This window comes from Alnus glutinosa, chromosome 5, assembly GCF_958979055.1.
Source record: "Alnus glutinosa chromosome 5, dhAlnGlut1.1, whole genome shotgun sequence".
Taxonomy (NCBI): Eukaryota; Viridiplantae; Streptophyta; class Magnoliopsida; order Fagales; family Betulaceae; genus Alnus; species Alnus glutinosa.
In genome coordinates this window covers 2090116-2114022 of record NC_084890.1, presented here as the reverse complement: position 1 = coordinate 2114022, position 23907 = coordinate 2090116, and the positions used below count along the sequence as shown (strand labels likewise).

At 35.1% G+C, this 23907-nt stretch overlaps 2 protein-coding genes across 3 annotated transcripts; both read right to left on the bottom strand.

The window, feature by feature from the left end:
- LOC133869695 (calcium permeable stress-gated cation channel 1-like) lies at positions 1–9243 on the bottom strand. Its single transcript, XM_062306760.1, has 12 exons — positions 8830–9243; positions 7237–7582; positions 6979–7134; positions 6506–6641; positions 6217–6318; positions 5803–5922; positions 5631–5711; positions 3957–4297; positions 3622–3867; positions 2500–2824; positions 1740–1973; positions 1–643 (listed from the first exon to the last, which is right to left on the bottom strand). Exons 2-12 carry the CDS (start codon positions 7548–7550, stop codon positions 371–373), a joined length of 2328 nt encoding a protein of 775 aa, XP_062162744.1. The 5' UTR covers positions 7551–7582; positions 8830–9243; the 3' UTR covers positions 1–370.
- A 4760-nt stretch (positions 9244–14003) lies between these two features.
- Positions 14004–23153, bottom strand: LOC133867653 (lysM domain receptor-like kinase 3). Of its 2 annotated transcripts, XM_062304401.1 has the most exons (11): positions 22396–23153; positions 19631–19657; positions 19200–19367; positions 18143–18345; positions 17686–17775; positions 16645–16738; positions 15934–16091; positions 15771–15862; positions 14932–15070; positions 14734–14832; positions 14004–14439 (listed from the first exon to the last, which is right to left on the bottom strand). In XM_062304401.1, the coding sequence occupies exons 1-11, from the start codon at positions 23030–23032 to the stop codon at positions 14275–14277; spliced, it is 1872 nt and encodes a 623-aa protein (XP_062160385.1). In that variant the 5' UTR covers positions 23033–23153; the 3' UTR covers positions 14004–14274. The 2 variants fall into 2 exon arrangements, with proteins under 2 accessions (XP_062160385.1, XP_062160386.1); XM_062304402.1 differs by lacking the exon at positions 19631–19657 and having other exon boundaries at positions 19200–19361.
- Positions 23154–23907: the final 754 nt, after the last annotated feature.

Below are 23907 nucleotides of genomic sequence, written 5' to 3'. Positions count from 1 at the left end.
TTCAATAAGTGCAGTATGGGTGAAGATGAATATATAGGGTGTTCCGTTCAAGGAGAATTGGCAGTCAATATAGCCCGAAAGTATTTACATTTCATATTTGTTCGTCAAAAAATGGACATGAACTGTAACCTAATCCAACAAACACTAAGCAACAACACATGGATTCACACTAGAAGTACTCATTACATGCTCAACTTGCAACCGACTGCCAGATAAAACAAGACCTTGCTTTGTTGCTGGAGTTACTGAAGTCTCTATCCCTGGCTGTATATGCTATTTGTGCTGTTTAATCTACAGCGCCATCCTGTTCCATTGGTATAGTTCTGTGAAGGCGTAATGTACAGTAAGAAGCAAAGTTTCCTGCTGAAAATTACGGCTGTGAATGTTCTTGAACAGTCTCAGGCGGAGATGGGGGGGAGGATGCACCACTAACTCTGCTGGGAACCGGTGTATTCTTTCGGGACTGGCGCTTTGTGGGTACAATCACACTCTCGCTCTCCCACTTTTCATCAAACACCTCCTCCTCGTCTTCATCGTCTTCGGAAGCTTTAAAAACCGGATGTATATATGCATTTTGAAGAAAGCCTTTTAAGTTCAGGTGCGGTTCCCTTGCACGTTCTAGAGTATCTTTCATCATTGCTTCCTAAACCCACATGAAATAATAGTAAAAATGAAGTAAATCCCACATGAGAGAGAGAGAGAGAGAGAGAGAGAGAGAGAGAGAGAGAGAGAGAGAGAGAGATTAATTAATTAATTAGAGAGCTGAAATCGAGTGTGTATTCCCCTAGATAGAACTGAAAGTGATGAAAAATTGCTTTCTTCTTGAAAGTAATGGCCAATATTTAGGGACATAATAATGCCAATTTACTTTTTATGTCAAGAACCAAAAGGAGAAAATGCAGGTTGGAAAGGGACAGCTACCAAGTTTAGCTCCTTTTTCTCCAGTTAATAGAAATTAGACACTAAATTTCAGAAGTCATCAAAAGCTGGACCAGACTTTGATATTGTTTTGTTTAGATTACGAGGTTATAAGCCTAGAACATTGTTCGACACAATAAATAAACTCTTGGCAAGAAAAAAAATGAAGTATTCCTACTAATATATATTGACTATCAGACTCAAAAAAGGTTTAAGCATTCTCATGGCCACGCTACACAAAATTCAAGATCTACTATAACATCACATGTATGCCCTAGAGAATTTAAGCATTTGGGATAGTGTTCAAGATGTAAGACATAGTGGAATTAGATTAACACAGGCAAGGCTGCAACCATGCAATCGGGCAACTCATACACGGTTCCACAAGTTCAAAAGTGTGACACATCTACTTGGCAACTCAACTAGATTACAGCTCCATAGCCGAAAACATATACTGCAACCCAATGTACGTCTTAATTGTTTAAGTTGCATCATGCATTTGACTAAAACAACACAAAGAAAATTTAATATACTTATAGTAACATATGATTAAAACAGTGCACAAAAACATTCTCTAACAGATGCATTCATGTAGACACAGGCTTCAAATCAAAAGCCAAAGTGTGACATTAAGCATAACAAACTGAGCAATCATATGTATTACGTAGTCAACACTATCATATAATGATTAATTTAGGAAAAAATCAAATGTAAATCACCATTAATGATGACAGACAAACCAGCAAGTTTCCGTTCGTATGCATGCAGTTATTTGAAATAATAAGAGACATCAACTATGCATGTTGTAAGCTCCAACAAACCTGTAATGGGTATCTAATAAATGCTGGTTCATAACGGCCTTTGCAGAACCTATGGAACCATATGGTTAGAACTGGAAGTGCAAGGAGAAATGGTGTTGACTGGGCAGCCTCTTTCGTGCTCAACAATCCCATAAGAAGTACTTGAGAAATCACCAATGCAGTTACAACACGCCCATGAACATCAGGCCAAAATGCTGCAGCACTCTCATACTCTTGGTTGTAAACATTTATGATCTGCATTTTCCGAAATGAGGAGTGTTTAAGAAACAACTAAAAAAGAAAATGAGCCTACGACACTGTATATAGTGATGCTAAACATGGAATAAATATTTGAAAGCAAACATATTTGGGTAGACCACATAGAGAGATCTGACAAACAAAATACTTCCTCATGAAGAAAATTAATTAGAAAATTCTTATCCAGAAAATACTGTATTTAGGTAGACCACCTTAAGATTTCATGTTTGCTGGTTTCACTAGGGCAAAATAACTGGACATGAAGCACTGAATGTAGACCTCCCTAGCAATTTTTCTTAAAAGTTTCCACAATTTAAAATATCAAAGTAAAATAAAACGGTGAGTGTGTGCACGCGTGCATATTAATAAAGTTTATGTTGGCCCTATAGATTTCTTTGCTCAGAACTATAAAAGTTGCAACCCAATCATTGGACTGATACTGCCATGACCACAAGCACGCCTACTTAAACCCTAGATTGTCCTTTAAACAACAAATTGTACAGTAAAAAACACAACTTTGTACCTGATGACGGAACACAACATAAGCAAAGCCGAAGAAAATGATTATGAAAGGAAGGATAGCAGGTGTCACTGTAGCATACACGAGGCCCAACAAAAAATAAAACTGTATACGAGGTTCTCCTGTGTTGAAACCAAGACTTCCAGGATCCATCGCCTCCTCCCTATCCTTTTCTGTCTTCACCAAGAAGAAATTCTTCAAGTGGTAAATTATAAGAGGTTTCAACATTAAAATTTCCCCAGCTATACCAGCCCATCCATCAACCATAATATAAGTTATGAAGAAAGTTGCTTTGATCGGTATCGCCACACCAATTGTTTTAGGAATGCTGCCAAAAAGAGAAATAAATATACTTAATTTTATGAAATCTAAGTCTCAAAGAAGGTGGTGCAAAGCCATTATCTAGCTCAAATCATGTAAGCTTGATAGATGAATCACATTATGAATGGAAATGCCTGATATGATTATCATAAATCATGTAATTATATCGAAGGTACAGTCAAAGATTTCCAGCATTTTGATGGTTATAAGAAAACACAAAATATGTATGAACTGTGGAGATACAAATCCAAGACATGGTCCATAAAAAGCAAACCACATCCACAAACAAGTGTAGAAAGCCTAGTGCTCATACGCTAAAAGAAGCAAATAATGCCCACCAAGATACTCATTCATTTGGTTACAAGATGTCCTACTTCATCCATTCCTAATGACATCACGCCATTCCATTTAATACACTTTCCTCATTAAACACCACTCAAGTTCTTGATAGGAACTCTAAATAATTATCGCATATCATCTTCAGCCTCTATACTTCTACAGAATTTTTATTTGGAAGTTTATAGTCATTCATGAAAGTTGCAATTTCTTGGACAAAAGAGATCAATTTTGATAAAAAGGGATATCAACAGACTTCATACTTTGGCATAAAATTTGCCTATAAATTCTTAAGTTCACATTATAACTAGTGAATGCAAGCGCAAACCAATTAATATCCAGATGCTCAAGCAGGCATATACAAAATCTATAGAACACCAGCTACCAACACATACAAATATATTTGCATTGCCAAAAACAGACATACTGAACAACAAAGGGAATAGTACATCTTTGAGAAAAACATACTCGCTTGCTGATTGGTGAATAAATGAATCTAGCTGATCGAATGCACTTCCAGTAATTATGCTCCCGAGGAAAACATTCACAAAGTTGAAAAGATAATATCTAGAGGCTGCTCTCCTTTCTAGAGATGATAGAGATATAAATCCTTCAAATCTAGACATGATCATCAATATGGTTGGCAGAAAGATAAGGAATAACTTCAATACAATCCCAGGTAGAAAACCTGCGATGAGTGATTTAACGAAGGCCCTGCATTATGAAACAGAGGATTATAAGTAATTTGTAGCATAGTAGACTAATTACTGAGTTGAGAGGCCTCAGGATGAGAGCAAGCTCACTTTTCAACAACAGGCTTCAAGAATGGTGCTGCTTTCTCGATGCCCTCAAGACTTGCAAGAGATTGTACAATTGCAATGGGGATCATGAAAAAGAAGGTCAAGAAGAAGAATGCAACAGCTATAACTAGCCTTCTAACTGAGAGAGAAACATATGGAATGGCTAGGTTTGGCCAATATACATCACGTGGCTCTGGAGCCCACTCTGTTAACCAAATAGTTGGGTTTCTGGATTGTTGAGTTTGGGCACAAACAGCAGTACCCCAACGAGTTTTGAAAGAAACAAATGCTGCAGGCATTATAGAGTTTGGATCTTCTGCAATTCTTTCCCTTTCTGCAGTTATCTGAAGGAGAGGTGATCCATTTCAATAATATGAGACCTTGAAGTGTACTCAAATTGCAGACAAAAAAAAAAAAAAAAACAAAAACAAAAACAAAGCAGCATTGTAAAATGCAGCAAATTTTAACTTAAATGTAATTAGACCTCCAAATGCAACACAAATGCACCATAAAAGTCCAGTAAAAAGCCCCCATCAACATGAGCATTTAGAAAATAGTTAAGGACAGACAAACAAGAAAGTTTTCACCAGATGGTCTTTTATAATAGGAATTTGTCCCTCCAAAATGAAAAATCATATGCATATTTTGTTGAAATCTCAACAAGATATGATAGTAATTAATCTTTTTTAGAAAAAACATCCCTATAATTTTTAATGAAGAGGACCATGGATGATGACAACCAACGGAAAATGACAAAAAAAAAAAAAAAAAAAAAGAAACTGAAGAGAAAAAAAATGTCCAAGTAGGCCCCATTAGAGGACTATTGGGTCCTATTATAGGAGCGACATGATACTTGGAATACTTTTGGTGGGTCATGGTTGAGCTCGCTCACTTCTAGCCCCTTTGAATAAAGCAGAATTAATATTTAGGGGTCTTTCAATAATCCTAAGATTGCATTAATGAGGTAAGGCTATTAACGCACAACACACTCCTAACTCTTCTGTAACACATAAGAGATCTAGTGAGTATATTGATAAGACTTCCGGTAGTTCACAACTCCTAGTGACAACCAGTTCCTAGAGATAGGAGTCCTACTTGTATTGAGTGAAAGAGTTTTACTTGTATTTAAGTTAGTTTAGATTACTGATTACAGTTTTGAATTAGATAAGACTTATCTCTAAGAGATAGAATTAGATCAGGAAGCTAGAAGCTACAAGTTATCTTGTATTCTATGTAATCTCTATATATACTGAATAGACGCTCACTAGATGGGCAAGCATTCAAAGCCAAATAATCTGTGTTTCTATAAAGGCCAACAAGCAGATCAAATAGAGCACCGAACAGCTTGGCTAAGGTTTTTGACAGTGAAATCATATTGCTTAAGGTATCAATGGGACAACAATTTGTCAAAGTCAGCCAATAAACATTATGGATTAGTCCTATATTTTGACGCAAGTATATGATCCTACTGGAACTTTTTCTTTTTCTGTTTCTATTTTTTATTTTTATTTTTGGGTGGGGAGGAGATGCTCATGGGTAAGTCACCACAACAAATATTCACAATCTTACATTACGACAAGAAAAAAAATAAAATAAAATAAAATAAAATAAAATAAAAAAGGAAGAAGAAGAAGAAGAAGAAGAAAAGAAAAGAACTCTCAAAGGAGTGGTACTTACTTCTTTTGACAGTTTCTCAATTTCAGACTCGTGATGGTCAATTGAATCCACTTTATTTCCCCAAAGCCCAAGAAAACCAGTCTGGAAGACAGAATGCATGCACAAGTTGGGGTTTAAAAAAAAAGTAGTAAATTTGAATGCTGATGAGAGGAATCAGATTGCAGTGAAGTACCTTCATGAAGGGCCTCTCAGAATTATTTCTAGAATATTTATTTTTGTAGTAAACAAGCCAGTTCTGCATTTTTTTCTTCTTCTTGACCAATTTGGCAAGCTTGTTTGCATTATATACGACCTGCATATTGCAGAGAATACATTGTAAGTTAGTAAATACACAATCACTTAAGATAACTGAAGTGCATAGTAATAAACAAAGATGATTGCATAACTTAATTTTTGCTCAGGAACCATAGATCCCTAAAATAGTAAACATGTTAGCAACATTAAGTCCTCATGGCCTGCTACTAAAACAAATGAGTTTTCCACATAGCAGGAGTTCATGCCTCTTAAACCAAATCAGAGTCCATGACATGATCAGTTACCAGCCAAATTTTTTTCAGAATATATACTCTGTTTAGCGAGAACCAACCTGATGAGTGAGATAGTGATCTGGATGATTGACTAGAAAAAAGTGCTCCACAAGCTCACTTACAGATTCATCGGGGTCAGGTGGAACATTTCTGGCAAGGACCTGAGAACAATCAAAATTCATAAGATAAGTTTGTATCAGGACAGGGAATCAAAAAATTGTTCTATTCCTATAATTTAACACTTGAAACTATCATAACACTTGACCTAAAAAAATGTCATTACAAGTTAATTGCCAAATGCTGCAAAGATAATCTGAACTAATTTATGAGACAGAGATTTTATGTCACCGTAAATTGATCGGCACGGCGTCTTTCTGATGCAAGAAACTGCAACCGCATTGACGCAACTTTTGCATACTCCTTTAGCAACACACAGCATGTCCAAAAGGTAACGGCATAAGCCATCACTATATGACCCCAAAACCTGCGATCCAGGACTTAATATGATTATTATGCAGAGAGTATAAAGACAAAGCAAAACATGAACAGTCCATCAGGGATGAAATTGCTAAAAATCATAATTTTGGATGAGTCAACTGAAAATTGCGTCAATACAACTGAAAGCATAATAAGTTGAAATAGCAAGACCTCACAATCACTGATAATTTGGTAAATAAGCTATGTTTTGCATACACTCAAAAATTAGGGTTTCTATGGATAACCACAGAACATTTACTAAAGAAAGACAAAGTTCGGAATGGCTCATCCATATCTAGAAAAGACAAGGTAAAGGAAGTTAGCAAGGAAAGAGGGTTTCAAACCTTTGTGATTTAACTGGGATATTTGAAATAGAGAGCTTATCAATGTCACTAGAAGTTACATTGTTTAGCTTGGCTAGCTCTAAAGTGCTATTCGTCCAGTTAACCGGCACCAGCATAGCCCATGCAAGGAAGGCTATAGGAACAAAGATCTTAAGTCTGCATGAATGATTACAGAGAATCAGCACAATAATAATATTACATACTACACTCTCACATAAACATTCTTCTAAGAAAAATTTGACAACATTTGCTACATACCCTATCAAGTAAATCCGCAAGTAAACAGCAGAATCCAGTCCTGCATGGTCAATGAGTTCAGGTTCCGGCATTCTCAGTGCATCTGGCATCCAATTCAAAAACCTTAAATATGACCTGAAGTCTAGATTGACAAACTTGCGTACAAATGCTCCGGAGTGAGCTGGATCCGATCTTAAACCCTTAAGATACCACTTCGGGAAGTACACTCTATCATTGAAAGGTTGAAGCCTTAAAATGGCAAATGCCACTAAGAAAATGAATGCACTGAGAATGTTAATAGCTGCTGCCACTCCAATATCTTTAATTGTAGCCATTTATATATCTTCCACAAAAAATAAGTATTTCCCTGTATAAAAAAAAAGTAGGAACATATACATGAGGGAGTAATATCAACTAAAATGGCACTTTGCAAAACCAAGCAAGAAGCAAACTGTAAGAAAAATATAACAAACTTTATTGTTTTTCAAACATCTTAAAAATGAAACTTCAATTCCAAGTGCCATGACGAATTTAAACAATATACCGTCCATTTAGGCCTTAATATATTGCCCTGTTTTGTTCTAAATCTTACATAGCATTCATCGTCACCATCAAAGAGACCATTTTACACAGCCAAAGCCAGTAACAAAACAAATCCAACACCACCAGTTCCCATCCAAAATGACAAATTTGTACTTTCCTAACCACAAGCGTACCCAATTCAATTCCCACTGAGACAACCAAATGCACCCTCAACGTTCTGGCTTCAAATTATCATTCCAATGCTCGCTACTAAGTACACGATAGTTTCTAAATTTGACGCTGCTAGTCCAATGAAACCAAAGGTAATTAAACTTTAATTAAGATAATAAACAGATCTATAACGCACCTACTACAAGAGAAAATAAATAACCATTCATCTTTTGATCCTGAGGATTTTTCGTTTTCCGGAAGAAACTTTTCCCGGAAATAGTTTCCCTAGAAACTAACACTGCCGGGCGACAATAAAACTACTCAATCAAAGCCACAGATCAAAAATATCATTCCGATGCTCATTATTAAACACGACACAGCTTCTACAGGTAACTAAACTTTTAAGAGAAATATTCTTATTACGACCATCAGGATAAGAACATTATTCTTTACAAGTAAAGTTTAGCTTTTTCCTGAGGAAAAAAAAAAAAAAAAAAACTTTCCCCGAAAATAGTTTCCCTAGAAACTAACAAAGCCGGAGGACAATAAAACTACTCAATCAAAGCCACTGATCAAAAATATCATTCCGAATCTCCGATGCTCATTATTAAAACAGCTTCTACAAGTAACTAAACTTAAGAAATATTCTTCTTACGACCATCAGGATAAGAACCTTATTCTTTACACGGAAAGTTTAGCTTTTTCCTGAGGAAAAAAAAAAAAAAACTTCCCGGAAAATAGTTTCCCCGAGAAACTAACACATCCGGAGCACAACAAAAACCGTTCAATCAAAGCCACTTCGATCCACCATTTCAGATCAAACGTATCCAACGCAACCACCAAACTTTCACACACCCACACACTAATCATAACCAATCAAATGCAGAAACAAACAAAACGCATCGTTTAAGAAGTTCACACCTCGTGTCAAGCAGGAGACGACTCTTCCACTTCCAGAGATGGAGAGAGGGAGGGAGAGAGAGAGAGAGAGAGATAGAGAAGAGAAGCTCGCGATCTGAAACTGAATTACGGAGTGTTTGGATCGCTTACGAAACCCAGCCGAAGCAAGGACAAGATATTCCTCCACTCCTTCCCAGGAAAACTACGTCGCTACGCTATCAAGTATCAATAATAAGAAATCAGAGAAAAAGGTAGTCCAAAATGTGGAATTTGGTGCCGTTTGGGGATTTGATTCAACAGAGAGATGCTTTCGTTTGGAAACGGAGGAAATGGGGAAAAGGCAGTGCTCGTTGTGCAGCTAGTGCCAGAGAGGTTGGGTTTTGTTGATGTTTACGGGTTTTCTTAAGCTATCTGATTTAGTTAGAAAAAAGCCGTACTTCGAGCAGAGTAAATATACTAATATATACTGGATTTCCTTAGGTGTCGGCAATGTGCCACGTGGGCACCAACGGCTACTTTTCGCGTGGGGCTTCTGCGTTGGTGACGTTTTGGTTCACGCGCGGTTGGGGAGTGTGGATTGCGTGTGATTTGGATTGAGGGTGGATCATGAATGGCTCATGGCTCCACTAAAATTCTTATCATTTTTTAATATATTGTATTTAAGTACATTTACTTGAATCTCAATCGTTGTAGTAATTAGTAAATCAAATAGTTGAGATTTATTATATTAGTATTTATTATTTTTAATAATTTATGCTATGTTTCTCTTTATGTAAAACATTTTTTTTTTCATCTTTTAGTATTTGGTACAGATGAAAATATCAATTAATTAAAAATGACTTTCAATTTGTCACTCCTAAAAATTGCATTTCCTGAAAAAAAAAAAAAAATAAAATAAAATAAAACCTCTCCTTGCCCTATTGCAGTCCTCCCTCCATATTCTTGGGGTTTTATAAATATTTGGCGTTATTTGTCAATTTTGAGTAGTTTTCTGTTAATTTTCAATTGTAATTGAAAAATATTTTTGTACGAACAAAAATAATTTAAATATTATTTTCAAAATCTCAATCGAAAAATAAAATATCAATAATTTTTCCCAAAAATAATATTTTTTCTCAAACATTCATTCTGCTTTAAAATAAACATGTTAAAGCGTTAATTAAATAATTAAATTTATCATTTTTTATGAGTTTGAATTTTTGAATTAAATAATTAAAATTTAAGCTATAGAAAAAAGAGGTAAGTTAACAAAACTAAACCTAATATTTTTTTTCAGTTTTTTCTTTTCTTGTGGGTTTTTGCAACTGAGAATTTTCTTGTGGGTTTTTGCAACTGAGAAGTTTTCACGCGTGGGTGTGAAGGGTTGGGGGAATGGGCCGATGAATAATGATAAAGGTTGGGTGGGGGTGACGTTTCGGGTGGGTGAGAGGGGTTTGGCCGCGTGGAGATCGCGTTGGTTGCGTAGGCCGTAGTGGTGGTTATAGTGGAGACAGCCTACATTGGTTGATGCGACCAGCGCGGGTTGGACACGATGGAGAGCAGCGGAGCTGCTGTGACTTTAGCATAACAGGCGAATATGACGTTGACACAAAGGACCCACAATAAAAGTCCTTTATGAAAATGACAAAACATATTTTATTCCTTTGTGTTTTTGTTAAAGACAAAAATATCCGTTTTTTTCTTTAAAGAAAATTAAATGCAAATTTACTGTGAGTCATTTTGTTAAAAAAATTGCTTTGGGTCCGTTTAGGTTTACAATTTTAGAAAGTGCGATTTAAAAATAACGCGTTTAAAATGTACGATTTAAAAAATGTGATTTTTAAAAACGCAATTAAGCGTTTGGCAAAATCGCAGGTTAGCTTTTTAAAATACCGCGTTTTCAAAAAAACACCTCATTACTTGCGATTTGAATAAATATTTTTCTGCGATTTTAAATCGCAATTTTTTAAAAACGCAGTTTCCAAACGGTTCATTATCTGCTCTTTGGTTTAAAATCGCATTTTTTCTCTATAAAATCGCAATCCCAAACGCACCGTTTGTTTCCTTTGCTTTTTTCCTCAAAACAAAAGTATTAATAAATAATTAAAATATAAAACATTCACAATAGAGAAATGCTCGTATCTCGCACCGGCTAAAATGACATGTTTTAAATAGCTATCATAAAAAAATCACTTAAAATACATACACAAACAAATCCTTTTAAGATTCTTCCCTTTTATGGGTAAACAAATTAAGTAACAAAATTTGAAAATAAATTTATTTGTTTAATGACAGACGTAGTAAGTATCAAGTAAATTATTACCAGTATATTAAACTGGCACATATTTTTATTACATGCTATTTACAAATAATTTTAATAAGATTAACAAAACACGTAACATTTATCATCGTTGTTACTTGTATTTTAAAAATATATATATCAACTAAAGATATTTTTTAAAAAACAAATCCAGAAGCTTCATCCATTTCAACCTAGCTGGCTCTCATTGACAATTTAATATGTAGAAGAAAACAAAGGGAGAAAATGCTACTAATCATGATTAGTTGGCTAAGTGCATGCCGTCCACACGAAATTTCAGGACCAAGTAACAAGATTTTTGTGCTTCATTATCTATTCGTATTCTGGATTTATTATTTTTATATTTATGGATGGCAATTGGATATGGATGTCTGATTGTGGGATGGCAAATCGTTGGACCCAATTGGATGCAATAGATAATTTATGGTACTGTGGCCACGTTGTCCGTCTTCATTGATTATTGATTTATTTTTGGAAAATGCAAATGAACAACTTTTATTATAACTTGACGAGATATGTTACATGCACATCACTTATATATTTTTTGTACATTATTTTTATAAATTAAACATTAAATTTATGGGATCCACATGTAAATCTTTTTGGGTCCTACAGATCTAATGGTTGATTTATAAAAGTGATGTACAAGTGATGTGCAAAAAAAAAAAAAAGAATACTTAAATAGAACAATAAAAGTTGATAGTTAATCTCTAGCAATAATAGCTGAAGTAGCTATTGAAAATATACAGCTTTCAACTTGAGCTACTATTTTTTCTATACTCTTTCCGACAGATTATTTATTCTGTCTTTTATTTTCTTTAAATATAATTTTGTGTGGAAGAGAGTGAAAAAAAATAGGGAGAGAGAAAGTGTGAAGGAAGGAAATAAAGAAAGAGAGAATAATAAAAAACTGTTTGTAATAAATAGTGAATATATTCGTTTGCATATTTACTATTTACACTAAGAAAAAAATTATATTCGGCCTATTTTGTTGGAGAATTTGCCTATTCTTTTGGAGATATTTTTAAAAATAAAGAGTGAAATGTAGTCTTCAAGGGGTAGCTTAATCGGCTGAGAACCACGCCTCATGAAGCGGAGGTCACTAGTTTGAATCATCCTTCCTTTCTTGTATGGACATTTAAAAAGAAAAAAGAAAAAAAAGAGTGAAATATAAGTAGTTTGAAACAGCTGATAACTAAAAAGAATGATTAAGAGAATATAATTAACTAATTACAACTTGACACATTAATTGATAAAAAAAATAATTATAATAAAATCTATAATACCTTTATCAGCAATTTTTTTTTTTTCTCGAGCACTGTCTTCATTAAATTGATATTAAAGATATGTGGGACCAATGTAATCACATTGAATTGAAATGGTGATGGAATGGGGATAGACAGCTTTCCATCCATGGCATCAAGCAGATATGTTTGAATTGGCGTAGGAAAAAAGAAAAAAAAGCGTAGAAAAAAGAGGAATATATGTTCATATATTCGTATATCACATTATAACTTGACTTAGAACATCCATATATTCGGCTAGTCAAAGGTTATTTTGGCTTAGCTGGAACATAAATTTGAGTAAAAATGTTATTGTGTTCACCAAATTTTGTAACTCACTTACCTAAAAACAAATAAAAACAAAAATGGTTTGATTCCTCGTAAGACATGCACATAAATTTGAAATACAGGTGTTTTGAAAAGAAAAAAAAAAACTTAAATAGAATAATAAAAGTTGATAAATAAAAATAAAGAGTGAAATGTAAATACTTTTAAACTAGCAATTTATAATTAGTAAAATGATTAAAAATATATGAGTGATTAACTAATTACAAATTATAAATTGACATATTAATTTATAAAAAATAATTATAATAAAATCTATAATACCTTTATCAGCATTTTTTTTTTCTTGAGCACTGTCTTCATTGAATTGATATTAAAGATATGTGGGACCAATGTAATCGCATTGAATCGAAATGGTGATGGAATGGAGATAGGCAGCTTAATTTCTATATGTGGCATCAAGCAGATATGTTTGAATTGGCGTAGAAAAAAGAAAAGAAAAAAAGCGTAGAAAAAGGAGGAATATAATTTTGAATTGACAACTTCACAATGGATGTAAAGAAAGGGGCCAAGCTGCCACAAGAGAGTGGGACTCTCCAAATTGTGATGGCTACATTAAGCAGTTTCATACTATTTGTTCCCTTGTATTTCTGCTCCATTTGTGACAAAAAGATTGCTTTACTTTTGGAGAAAATGATATGCATTAAGAAATGCCATCCACGCACCCTCCATTTTCACTTATATTGTGTCACGGTCTGCCACGTGTCATAACATGAAATGTTTGATCGGAATCTCTTACAATTGACTGTTCGAATTCCAAGCAACCCCACAAAGAGGAAGCTGCAGGGCCACGTATCTCGAGTAGGTAAGCTCCGCACGCCCGAACTACTCAGAATAAGTAGGTCATGCAGCTCCTTTTTGTGCGGCCAATTGCAAAGAACTTTTATTCTAGAATGCTTTTTATTGATAGCAGATAACACATACATCAAAGTGTGTTAAATTACAAAGGAGGCCTATAAATTTTGGACAAGTTAGACATCCATTACCTAACTATTTCCTACCCATCTCTATACAATTAAGTTTTAAATCTACCTTTGAATATGTGAGACCCAATGTGTTGATCCTACAAGTCCAATGATAGGTTTGAAAATGATATAGGTATGGGATATATTTATATCATTTCTCATAAATTTTATAGCAGCCGACACATTTCCTGCCTTTGTGTGATCTCCTCTTGGTTTCCTCCAAGCTGAAAATATTAAAATTCCAATGCCACCATCACTCAGAAGCATAGATTCAGACAGCAGAAAGAATGGGACAAGTTGAAGGAGTACCCGGAAAATCCTTATGCCTCAACATGGAATTAATATATATTTTTCCTAACAACATGAAGTTAATATATATATATACACACCAGGTAAAACGCTCATGATGAATGGTAGCACAGAAAAATCTGCAGAAAATGGAACAATTTAACATGACCTACCAAAAAACATATGCTTTTCTATACAACCCTCCCCGGCCAGCTTCTCTCAAATCTCCCATGGTGCTTTGGCTTCATGAGTTACTGATGAGCATGGCTGCATGAGGCCTCATGAGCTACCTTCCTGACATTAGATGGACTAGAATTTGATTTTCATAGAAAGAACCAACATCCCAATCCTCAGTTGAAGATGAAAGTGTCATTAGTGCAACCACAATAGACCTCATGCTTGGCCTTAGCTGAGGATTTTCTTGTGTGCAAGCTTTGGCAAGGTGAGCCATCTGCAATCAAAATTACAATAGCTGTTAAATCACCACTTATCCCAAAAATTTAAACCAATAAGAAGAGATGACCTAACACGTAAAATATTTAATTGAAATGGGAGGTAAATTATGAAGATGGGATTCAAACTCATAACCTCAATTCTAATATCATGTTAAATCACCACTCAACTCAAAAGTTTAAGCTGATACGAAAAGATGAATTTAATCATTTAATTTTTATTCTAACAGTAGCTTTTAAGATAAGATTAGCAGTCCAGGATTTGCAAATTTATTGGAATGGGAAATAATCACCTTGCTGACTGATTCAAGCGGGCAATTATTTCCAAGCCTGGGGTCTACAAGTTTAAGAAGATCTTCTTTTGGATCAGGCTGGCTAAGAACATCTTCAAACTGCATCAAATCAATGGATACAATTTGGGTAAATTCTCATGAAGTGAGTTTAGGAGAACATGCATAAGTAGTAACTAGAGAGAGTGCAGAGGAAATAACCAAGGCAACAAGTCCCATTGATTCGGAAACGAATTCATTTGTCTTGACAATGGCATCTTTGGCAGATATTAGCTCATAGAGGACAACTCCAAAAGCATATACATCTACCTTGGGGGAAACATCACCATATTGAGCATATCTGCACACCAAGTGCTGCATTCAGCTTAACTGTATTTTGGAATATATATGAGAACTAAGAAACATATTTACACATTGGTTTAGTTTTCCTGTCAGGGGTATCTTGGTATATACCCAAATACATGTTCATAATTTAGGCTCATCCATGGAGGCTAACATGAATTGAGCTTATATTATTTTATTTTATTCAATTTAGAGGATTGTGTGTATAGATCTGCCCCTTATTCTGTGTATGATTCAGATTATCAAGACAAAGCTATTCTTGTAGCCAAACAGCTTCTGCCAATCAAAAGCTATCTTCTCTAAAGAATTAGAAAAAGAAATGTTCAAGCATGTTAGTATGGAAAATGCACAAGGGGTTCTATAATCTTTTCTGTCAACATGTAATATAAAATTAGAAAGATAAGATATAGAATCAAGCAAATATCAAGAGTCCAAAACAATTATGCCTGTTTGGTTTAGTGGTTTCAAAACTTGTGGTTTGAAAACAAAATGCAGCTAATGAAAACACCGTAAGTGTTTGGTAAAATCATAGTTCGGCCTTTAAAATCATGCGTTTTTAAAACCACACTCCCTTGCCTCGGGGCCAAATGCACTTTAACACAAATTTGTAAAATGAAAATGCACAATTGTGGTTTAAAAAGAGTGGGAAAATAAATGAAATGAAGATTGAAAAGAAAAAAGAAAACACAAATTCTTACTCTGGAGGCATGTATCCAAATGTACCCGCAAGACGCGTGTGCAATGAAGAACTTCCATATTCAGACAGTTTTGCTAGCCCAAAATCTGCAACCTGCACAAAAATTAGTTGGATTAATAAAAGTGATTTCAGAGTCTACCATATCAATACAAGCATTTTACTACCTTTCCACGGAAGTTCTTGTCTATTAATATATTTGCTGATTTGATATCACGGTGGATATAGACTGGAACAGTATGCTCATGGATATATTCAAGTCCTCTAGCTGAATCCAGTGCAATTTGGACTCTAGTTGACCATGGCAATGGTTCTATATCCCTCTCTGAAATCAGAAGTACAATATACAGCCCTGAAGTTAAATTGATAGGATAACTTTACAAAATTATATCGAATTATACGCCGTTTTGAGGTAAGGGTATTGAATTAGCAAATGCCTCAAATTGGGGTATTCACGTTTCCAAACGTCTCACTTAATGGTACTCTATTAGGATTTGCTGTAAAATCCTGTCAAAATTTTCAAAATACCCTCATTTTAAAAAAAAAAAAATTATAAAATTTTTCAAAGATTCATGCATGGGTATTTTTGCAAATTCCATTAAATTCTGACCAATACCTGAATCCTAGCATTTTTTTTTCTTTTTTTTTTTTTTCTAAAAATAAAAAGGGTATTTTGGGTACTCCATTACGATTTTACAGTAAATCCTAACGGAGTACTCTTAAGTGAGACGATTGGAAATGTGGATACCTCAGTTTGAGACGTTTGCTAGATAAGTACCTTATCTCAAAACGGCATATAATTCGATACCATTTTGTAAAGTTATCCCTAAATTGATAGAAGTAAGATATTCAGTAAACAAATGCATTAACTTTCTCACCCGAGCCATGCAAATGTTGACTTAAGTTGCCATTCTCGATGTACTCATAAACTAGGAATAAGGAGCCTTCAACACAATATCCTATTAAGCGAACCTGCATGAAGTTTTGACATAGAACCACACAGTCACTATAAGATAGTTAAACAATGCAAGTGTTATTTGGACAAAATAAACAACTTGAAATTAACTAGGCAATCTCATAGAGCAAATACAAGCTTGACCAAAATGCCTGTTTGACAAAAAGTTTCTAAAAGTTATCTATAGTGCCAAAGTTGAATCAAGCTTTTCTCCTTAGGAGCGTCATGTCATGAACAAGCCAAGTATCTTATAATTGTCATACATCAGTGAATAATATAAAACATTAGTAACTAGTTACAAAATGATCGGTTGAGGCACCGAATCTGTCAGCCACGGATGAAGATGAGCCTTTTGACCGAGTTTGTTAGGTAACTAACCGATATGCCAAAAGCTTCAAAGTTATTGGAACGCTGAAAGTTAGGCCCTTAAACCCATCACATACTAGGTTGGCTCGAATTAGGCTCCACCAGAAACATAACAATCCACCACACTTCCTTGTCGACATGTATGGCTGGACTTTTTATGGCGGCTTTCACCCTGAATCTTGTAGCCCTTTCTACTTTTGTGGCAGCTTCACTTAGGCACAATGTAGGCTTTTATTTTCATAGGTCGCCTCCTCTGAGATTCGAACACAAGAGGTTGTTCCTGCTCTGATACCAATTTTAGGTACCTAACTAATATGCTAAAAGCTCCAGAGCTGATGTAACGTGGAAAGTTAGGCACTTAAACTTATTTTATACTAGATTGGCCCAATCTAGCACCCATACCCCAAATTGGGACCCATTGGGAACATAACAAAGTCTACTAATGTACAACCTGCTATAATCAAGTTAGCATAATGCCTTGGCCAACTGTCAAATTTATTTTGAATTTTATAATGTTAAATATAGAAAAAAAAAAAAAAAAAAAAAAAAAAAAAAAAGGATTAAAGTGGTGAATAGAATAATAGGGAAAAAATAATACCAGGTTCAAGTGATGAACATGTGTTAAAACCTTCAGCTCAGCAAGAAATTCTTTTGATGCTTGAGTATCCATCTTCTTAATTGCAGCTTTCTGCATGATAGTAGGAGGAAAGAGTCAGCCACTCAATGTTGCACAGAAGGGATGAGGATCAAATATGGATTAGAAAAAGTTAAAAATAAGCAGAAGCAATGAGCAACCCAAAAAATACATAGTTTTTGAATTCTCAAAGAAAACTAATATGACATACAATGGTTTGAATTTATATGATTAGAATCTAAGTTCTGACAGTATGGCTGTCTGCTCCAAAAATGCCAAGATAATTTACTTGGCGTCAGTGATTGTATGTGAACCTTTTGCTCTTACCGTGGTGCTTTCTGGACAATAGGGCTCATGTCACATTAATGGTTTGAGTGTAAATGGGAATTGGTTTCTGAAATATTACAGCAGGACAACAAACCTCTCCTCTTAGTTCCGCATAGTAAACGGATCCAAAGCCACCTTGCCCAATCTTATTATCCAAGCTGAAGTCATTAGTGGCCTTTGCAAGCTCTTCATATGAGAACTCAACTGATTTGTCCACAGTAATACCTGTAAGCCCTGGAGAAGCACCACCAACAAGAGCAGCTGCTTCTGAATTTTTCTCGGGGGTACTTCCAGAACCTATTTCAAAGGATAGTCATATCAATTATAAACCTTCCTTATCCAAAAAACAATCAGTAAAACTTCCATAATTCAAATTTGACATTAATAGACTAATAGTCTACAAAGTCTACATTGTTGCAAGAGAGAACTCACTATATATATTTCTTAAATAAGGCAAATTATGAGAGAACCATGATCTTGCAATTATAAGCTGTCACTGATAGACATTTCTGCAATTATTATGTGCCCTTCCATTGAAAAACTTACAAATATTTTTAAGCATTAACAGAAGAGTGGTGGGTCAGTGGAATGAGCCTTGATGTAGCTAAACCATATTCATAGCCAAAGATTAGCTAAACTATGCCTATTTCCACCATTAAGGCCAAGGCAAGGGCTGGTAGCCAAGAACAAGAAGGCAATAAAGCAGTATGCACTGAGGGAGTCACCATTAAGATAATGAGGTCAACTTCTAGAGGTACACTAGGCTTTATCGAAAATACTACTATGGTTTGGATGTATATGGTAAAAGGTTGTATGTTTCATGCATGATGTCAAATAGGCCACCAAAGACTAAGCACATGTCAAATGTGTGTTCTAAAATTAATGAAGGTGTAAACTTTTTACATCACAAAAGAAATCTTTATGGGTCTTACAGATCCTGCTTAAGAAGTAGCCGTTCTTCCAAATTCAGAATGCTCATTAGTTGAGATAATATATGTGAAGGATAAATATCAAAGTATGGAAAGATAAACAAAAAGCATAAACCAAAAATATATTTTGCAACTCATGACAGTTACTCATATCAGTACTAATTCAGATGAGTGACACTTTCCAAACAACCATGAGATGGTCCATCAAAACAGAAGGATTACCATGCCTGTGTTGAACATGCTGGTCTTCGGACGATGCAGGAAGAACTGATTCCTCCGCAACCTTCTTCCTTCTACAAACTACAGCATATAGACAAAATGCAAGAATTGAAGCCCCAGCAACTGCTGCAACTGATATGCCAGCAATGACTCCACCTGAAATACCTGCTTAAAATGACATCACAGTGTAAGCTTGAAATAACATAAAGGCCCATCTTGGCACATCAAATTTGACCACATACACCAAAAGGGAGGAAAATTAAGCAACATTCAAGCAAATTCTAGAGAAGACCCAAATACCTGCTCTGCAAAAAAGAAAGAAAGAAGGACAACGGGATGTAATTGTCAGTCAAGATGAAGAAGTGTTTCAAGCATAAAGGAATGATATAACATTCATCTCAATTGGAGAGCATGTCAAGATGGTATGACTTACTTTAGCGATGGATATTTTCCGTTTTGATCTGCAAAGTAAGAAAGGCTAACTTTAGCAACGTTTCCACAATTCCAACACACGTGAGAGGCTAAACTTGTTAATTTCTACTTAAGCTTCAAATTCATTTAAATTGCAGGCAATATTCCCTTGATCAAAACCATTTCTTCTTGGCCAAATTCAATACCTAAGACAGCTTTTAACTATCTTAGAATAATGGTTCAATTATTTCATTCACTCTTTTCTACTGATCTAAGTTTTTCTTGAGACAAATGATAATTACCATAATATCAAAATAACGAGTCTTAGTGTGAACACGTGTTGGGTTTCACTCATTGAGGTCACATATGAGAGGAACATAGAATAACACTAGTAATTGTTATATGGTCTAATATATGTTTATAAAAGAGTTAAACTTCCATATTATAGAGTATGATGTTTTTTTGATGAATAAGATGAGAGAGTAAGATGTTAAAGCTTAATAACAAAACAAATCGGCAGCATTGTTTTGTTTTACAACAAAATATCTATATAATCATTTTACTAGTGACAAAAATGTCAGCATCACATGCTATAATGGAAAGTGAACTTATTGAGTAGAAAATGAATACTGACATCACAAAACTAATTGGGCAGATTAATGATAATCAAAGACGACATTAGAACAATTTGAGGACTAACCAACTAAAATACAAAGTTTTATAGAAAGAGTTGGTAAAAGTGGAGCCCGCATACAGCACATATATAAATGACGAGCATACAATAATAGCAGCAATATGCCATTAGTTGGTTGGATCCTTGGGATTTCATCATTCTTTATTGGCCATAAAGGGCCATGCCACAACCTTCAAAGTGATTTGGAGCAACTAAAGGAGGTTACCATCTTGAAAAGTTAATGCATTAACTTGTCACAAAAACCAAACTTTTCAATTATAAGAATCTGACAAACCAATTGAGTTTTATAAAGAAAGGAAGATAAATGATCCAATTATCAAATTATTTTTTTGCTTGAGGCCTGTCCAACCCAAAGTTGTTAAAAAAAAAAAAAAGTGAATATGTCTGAAAGCAAATGATATAGTCCTTTTTTTTTTCTATGGGATCCTAGGAATTAAGGTGCTCGGATTGCAAGGATCCCTTGCAATGCAATCGCGAGAGGCCCCAATATACAAGCAGACAAGGATCCTCTCTGATTCAAATGAACTGGAGAGTATTCTGTTAGTTTTATTTTAAGAGTAAAATTGTCTTTTCACATTTTTGTAGACAACTGTACCCTTCAAATAAAACTAACTGGATGTCTGGATGCTGAACCGGAGAGCATCCAGATGCAATACAAGCGGGCCCTATCAGCATAGACGGAACTAGAAGGGGCTAGTAAGGGCCATGTCCCCCTCCCCACTTCTAGTTACAAATTTACATTCAATTAAAATATTTATGAATTTATGGTTAAATATTTATATATATAGCTAAACTTTTTTTCTTAAAATATTTATACATAGTTAAGTTTATATATTTATAAGCCTAAAAATTAAGTTAGACCCTATCAAAATTAGAATCGGCCCTTTATTAATGTTTTGGCCCCTCCTAATAAGAAATTATAGTCTCATCCCTGCCTTTAAGAAAGCCTCTCACAATTGCCTATTGGACGGACAATCCCATAAGATTCCCAATTACAAGGGATTCTAATCCCTTTTTATCTCGTGATATAGAAATTTACAACCCCTTTGAAGGGATACGACTTGGGACGATAATTGTCTACCCTATTGCAGAGACAGACAATTTGCAGGAGATCCCAATCCTTGTTTCCCTTGGTACAGAAATTTACAACCCCTTAGAAGGGGTAGGACTTTGGACCATTGTTACCGTGTTGACGAGGCCATGGCCAGCTTAGACAGCTTCCATGTTTCTCTTGACTGTGTTCGTGACCAAATGCCAAATTGCCAGCCAAGAGAACAATGAGAGAGTAAACAATATTTGTCTCATTGTCCGACGCCAGTCCTCATCTCCCACCGGCCAAATTAAGCCACCCTCATAACCTCCCATATAGAAAGAAACAAAATCGCTTATTGGATCCAGACGGATTGCTCCATAGATCCACTTGTTCCAGCAGGTGGGATTCATCGAGAATCTCTTACAACTGCCTTAAGAAATCACAATCCTTTAATTATTAGATATTTTCCATAAAGATATGACAAACTCTTTTCTACTATATAATAACGTGACCTTGAATATAAAAGATGGGCCCTAAGCTTAGGATATCGAGATTTAGAAGATAAAAAGTATAATTTTAAATTAAATTGATTTGCGTTTTAGAAAAAATTACGGATAAAAAATTTACGTTTTCAAATTGCAGGTAATTAGTTGTTTTTTTTAAAATACAATTTGAAACCTAAATTGCGATTTTATCAAACGCTTGATTTTATCAAACGCTTGATTACGTTTTTAAAAATCAAGTTTTCAAAAACGCATATTTTAAAATCCGTTATTTTTAAATCACGATTATTGAAATCGCAAACTCAAACAGACCCTTAATTATTGAATCCAGAGGGGCACCTATCATGTTTGAATTGTAGCCTGCCTAACTGCCTAATTTCAATTGTAAGAGGCTCTTAATAGGATCCACTTGTTTGGAAAAGTAACTCTACGGGGACCTCTCACAATTGCCACATTTATCTAAAATTCAGATCCTTTAATTTCTTAGTTTTTCTATAAAGATATCATAAACTCTTTTCTACCAATATGATAATGGACTTTGAATACAAAGTTTCTAACCTTTTGCCGGCAAATACACCAGCCCAGTCCCAGCACTAAAATTGGACCCCGGGTTGTACATCTCTAGCAACATGGCCGGCAAACCGGACTCGGCCGCCACCGTCGACAAATTCTCACCTGGCCGGAGTGGGTATGTCATGAACAACCCGTAATCCTTCGACACCTTTCGATCGCCACACGAGCAGTTAACCGTGACATTGATTGGGACATAGTCCGGTATCTGAGTGGGTGCATAAGTGTTCACCCTGTGTACCCAGTCCTCGGTGGTAAGGTTGGCAAAAACTTTCTGAGCAACCTTATCATAAGTGTCACCAAATTGAGTTATGTAAGAAAATGTGTGCCCCAAGAAGTCACCGTTCAGACAATCACATGAGAAGGGCACGTTGAGTCTTGTGCCAGTGTTGATGATATTTGGGTTGGAGATGTTGGGATTGTATTTGAGAATTTCTTGTATTGGTTGGCCAAAGATTCGGCTAATGTAAGTGAGGTTTGAGCCTTGCAACACATAGTATGAGGCCAAGGCATGGTGGCAGCCATGTTTACACTTGGCGTGGGCTTTGGGAGAGAAGAAGAGAAGAGCATGGAAGGCTAGGAGTGTGATTGGGAGGTAAATGCTCCTCCTTGGCAGTTGGATCATCTTGGGAAGAGGAAGAGGAAGAGCAAAAGGAAAAGGAAGTGGGAAGTTGTGAGGTTGGAGGAGAAGGATTTATTGGTTTTTTGAGTCTTGGGGATATGCTATATTCCTCCATGACTGATGGGGTGGGAGAGCTTATGTTTGTTTATTCTGATGAAGCAACAAAGCAAAGGCTATCGATGTCGACTTGTCGTCATGCTTTGTCTCATGCTTGGTCTTGCTTTGAAAACTTCAATTCAAAGGCTTATAGAATTAACATATTTCTATAGATTATCTGTCACAAGTCTAGGAAGTCAAAGTCACCTCATGTCATTGAACCTAGACTTCCTTAGTTCCTTACTTTGAGAAGGTGTACCGTACCAGATGTACATGTGAAAAGGAAATAGAAATACCATGAAATGGCTTTCATGGTATATAAAAGGTTCAATCTGCTGGTTAATCCCCATTTGTCTTAAAATTGGATGTTTGGTAAAGAAATGTCTTAAAAATGTATTGTAATGAATTTTTTATTTTTTATTTTAATAGTAATAAGAAATTATTAATGTGATATAAAAACTAAAAAATGTTTTAATGTTTTAAAGTTGATTGTTTTTTAAAAAAGTGAAAATAAAAATAAGGGGAATGGAACACCCCCACGAGGTTCATAAAAAATGATGAATTTAATTATTTAATTAATATGTTAACACTTCCTCTTACATATCTACTCAAACTTCTTCTCAATAAGTGGAGTTCAACATATACGTAGAATATTCAAATGAAATGAGAAGTAAATTACGAAAACTATATTCAAATTCAGGACCTTTACTCTGATAAGTATGGTAACATTGGTGCATGGAAATTGATTTTTCGGTTGGAAGATCGTGCCACATAAGCTTTGG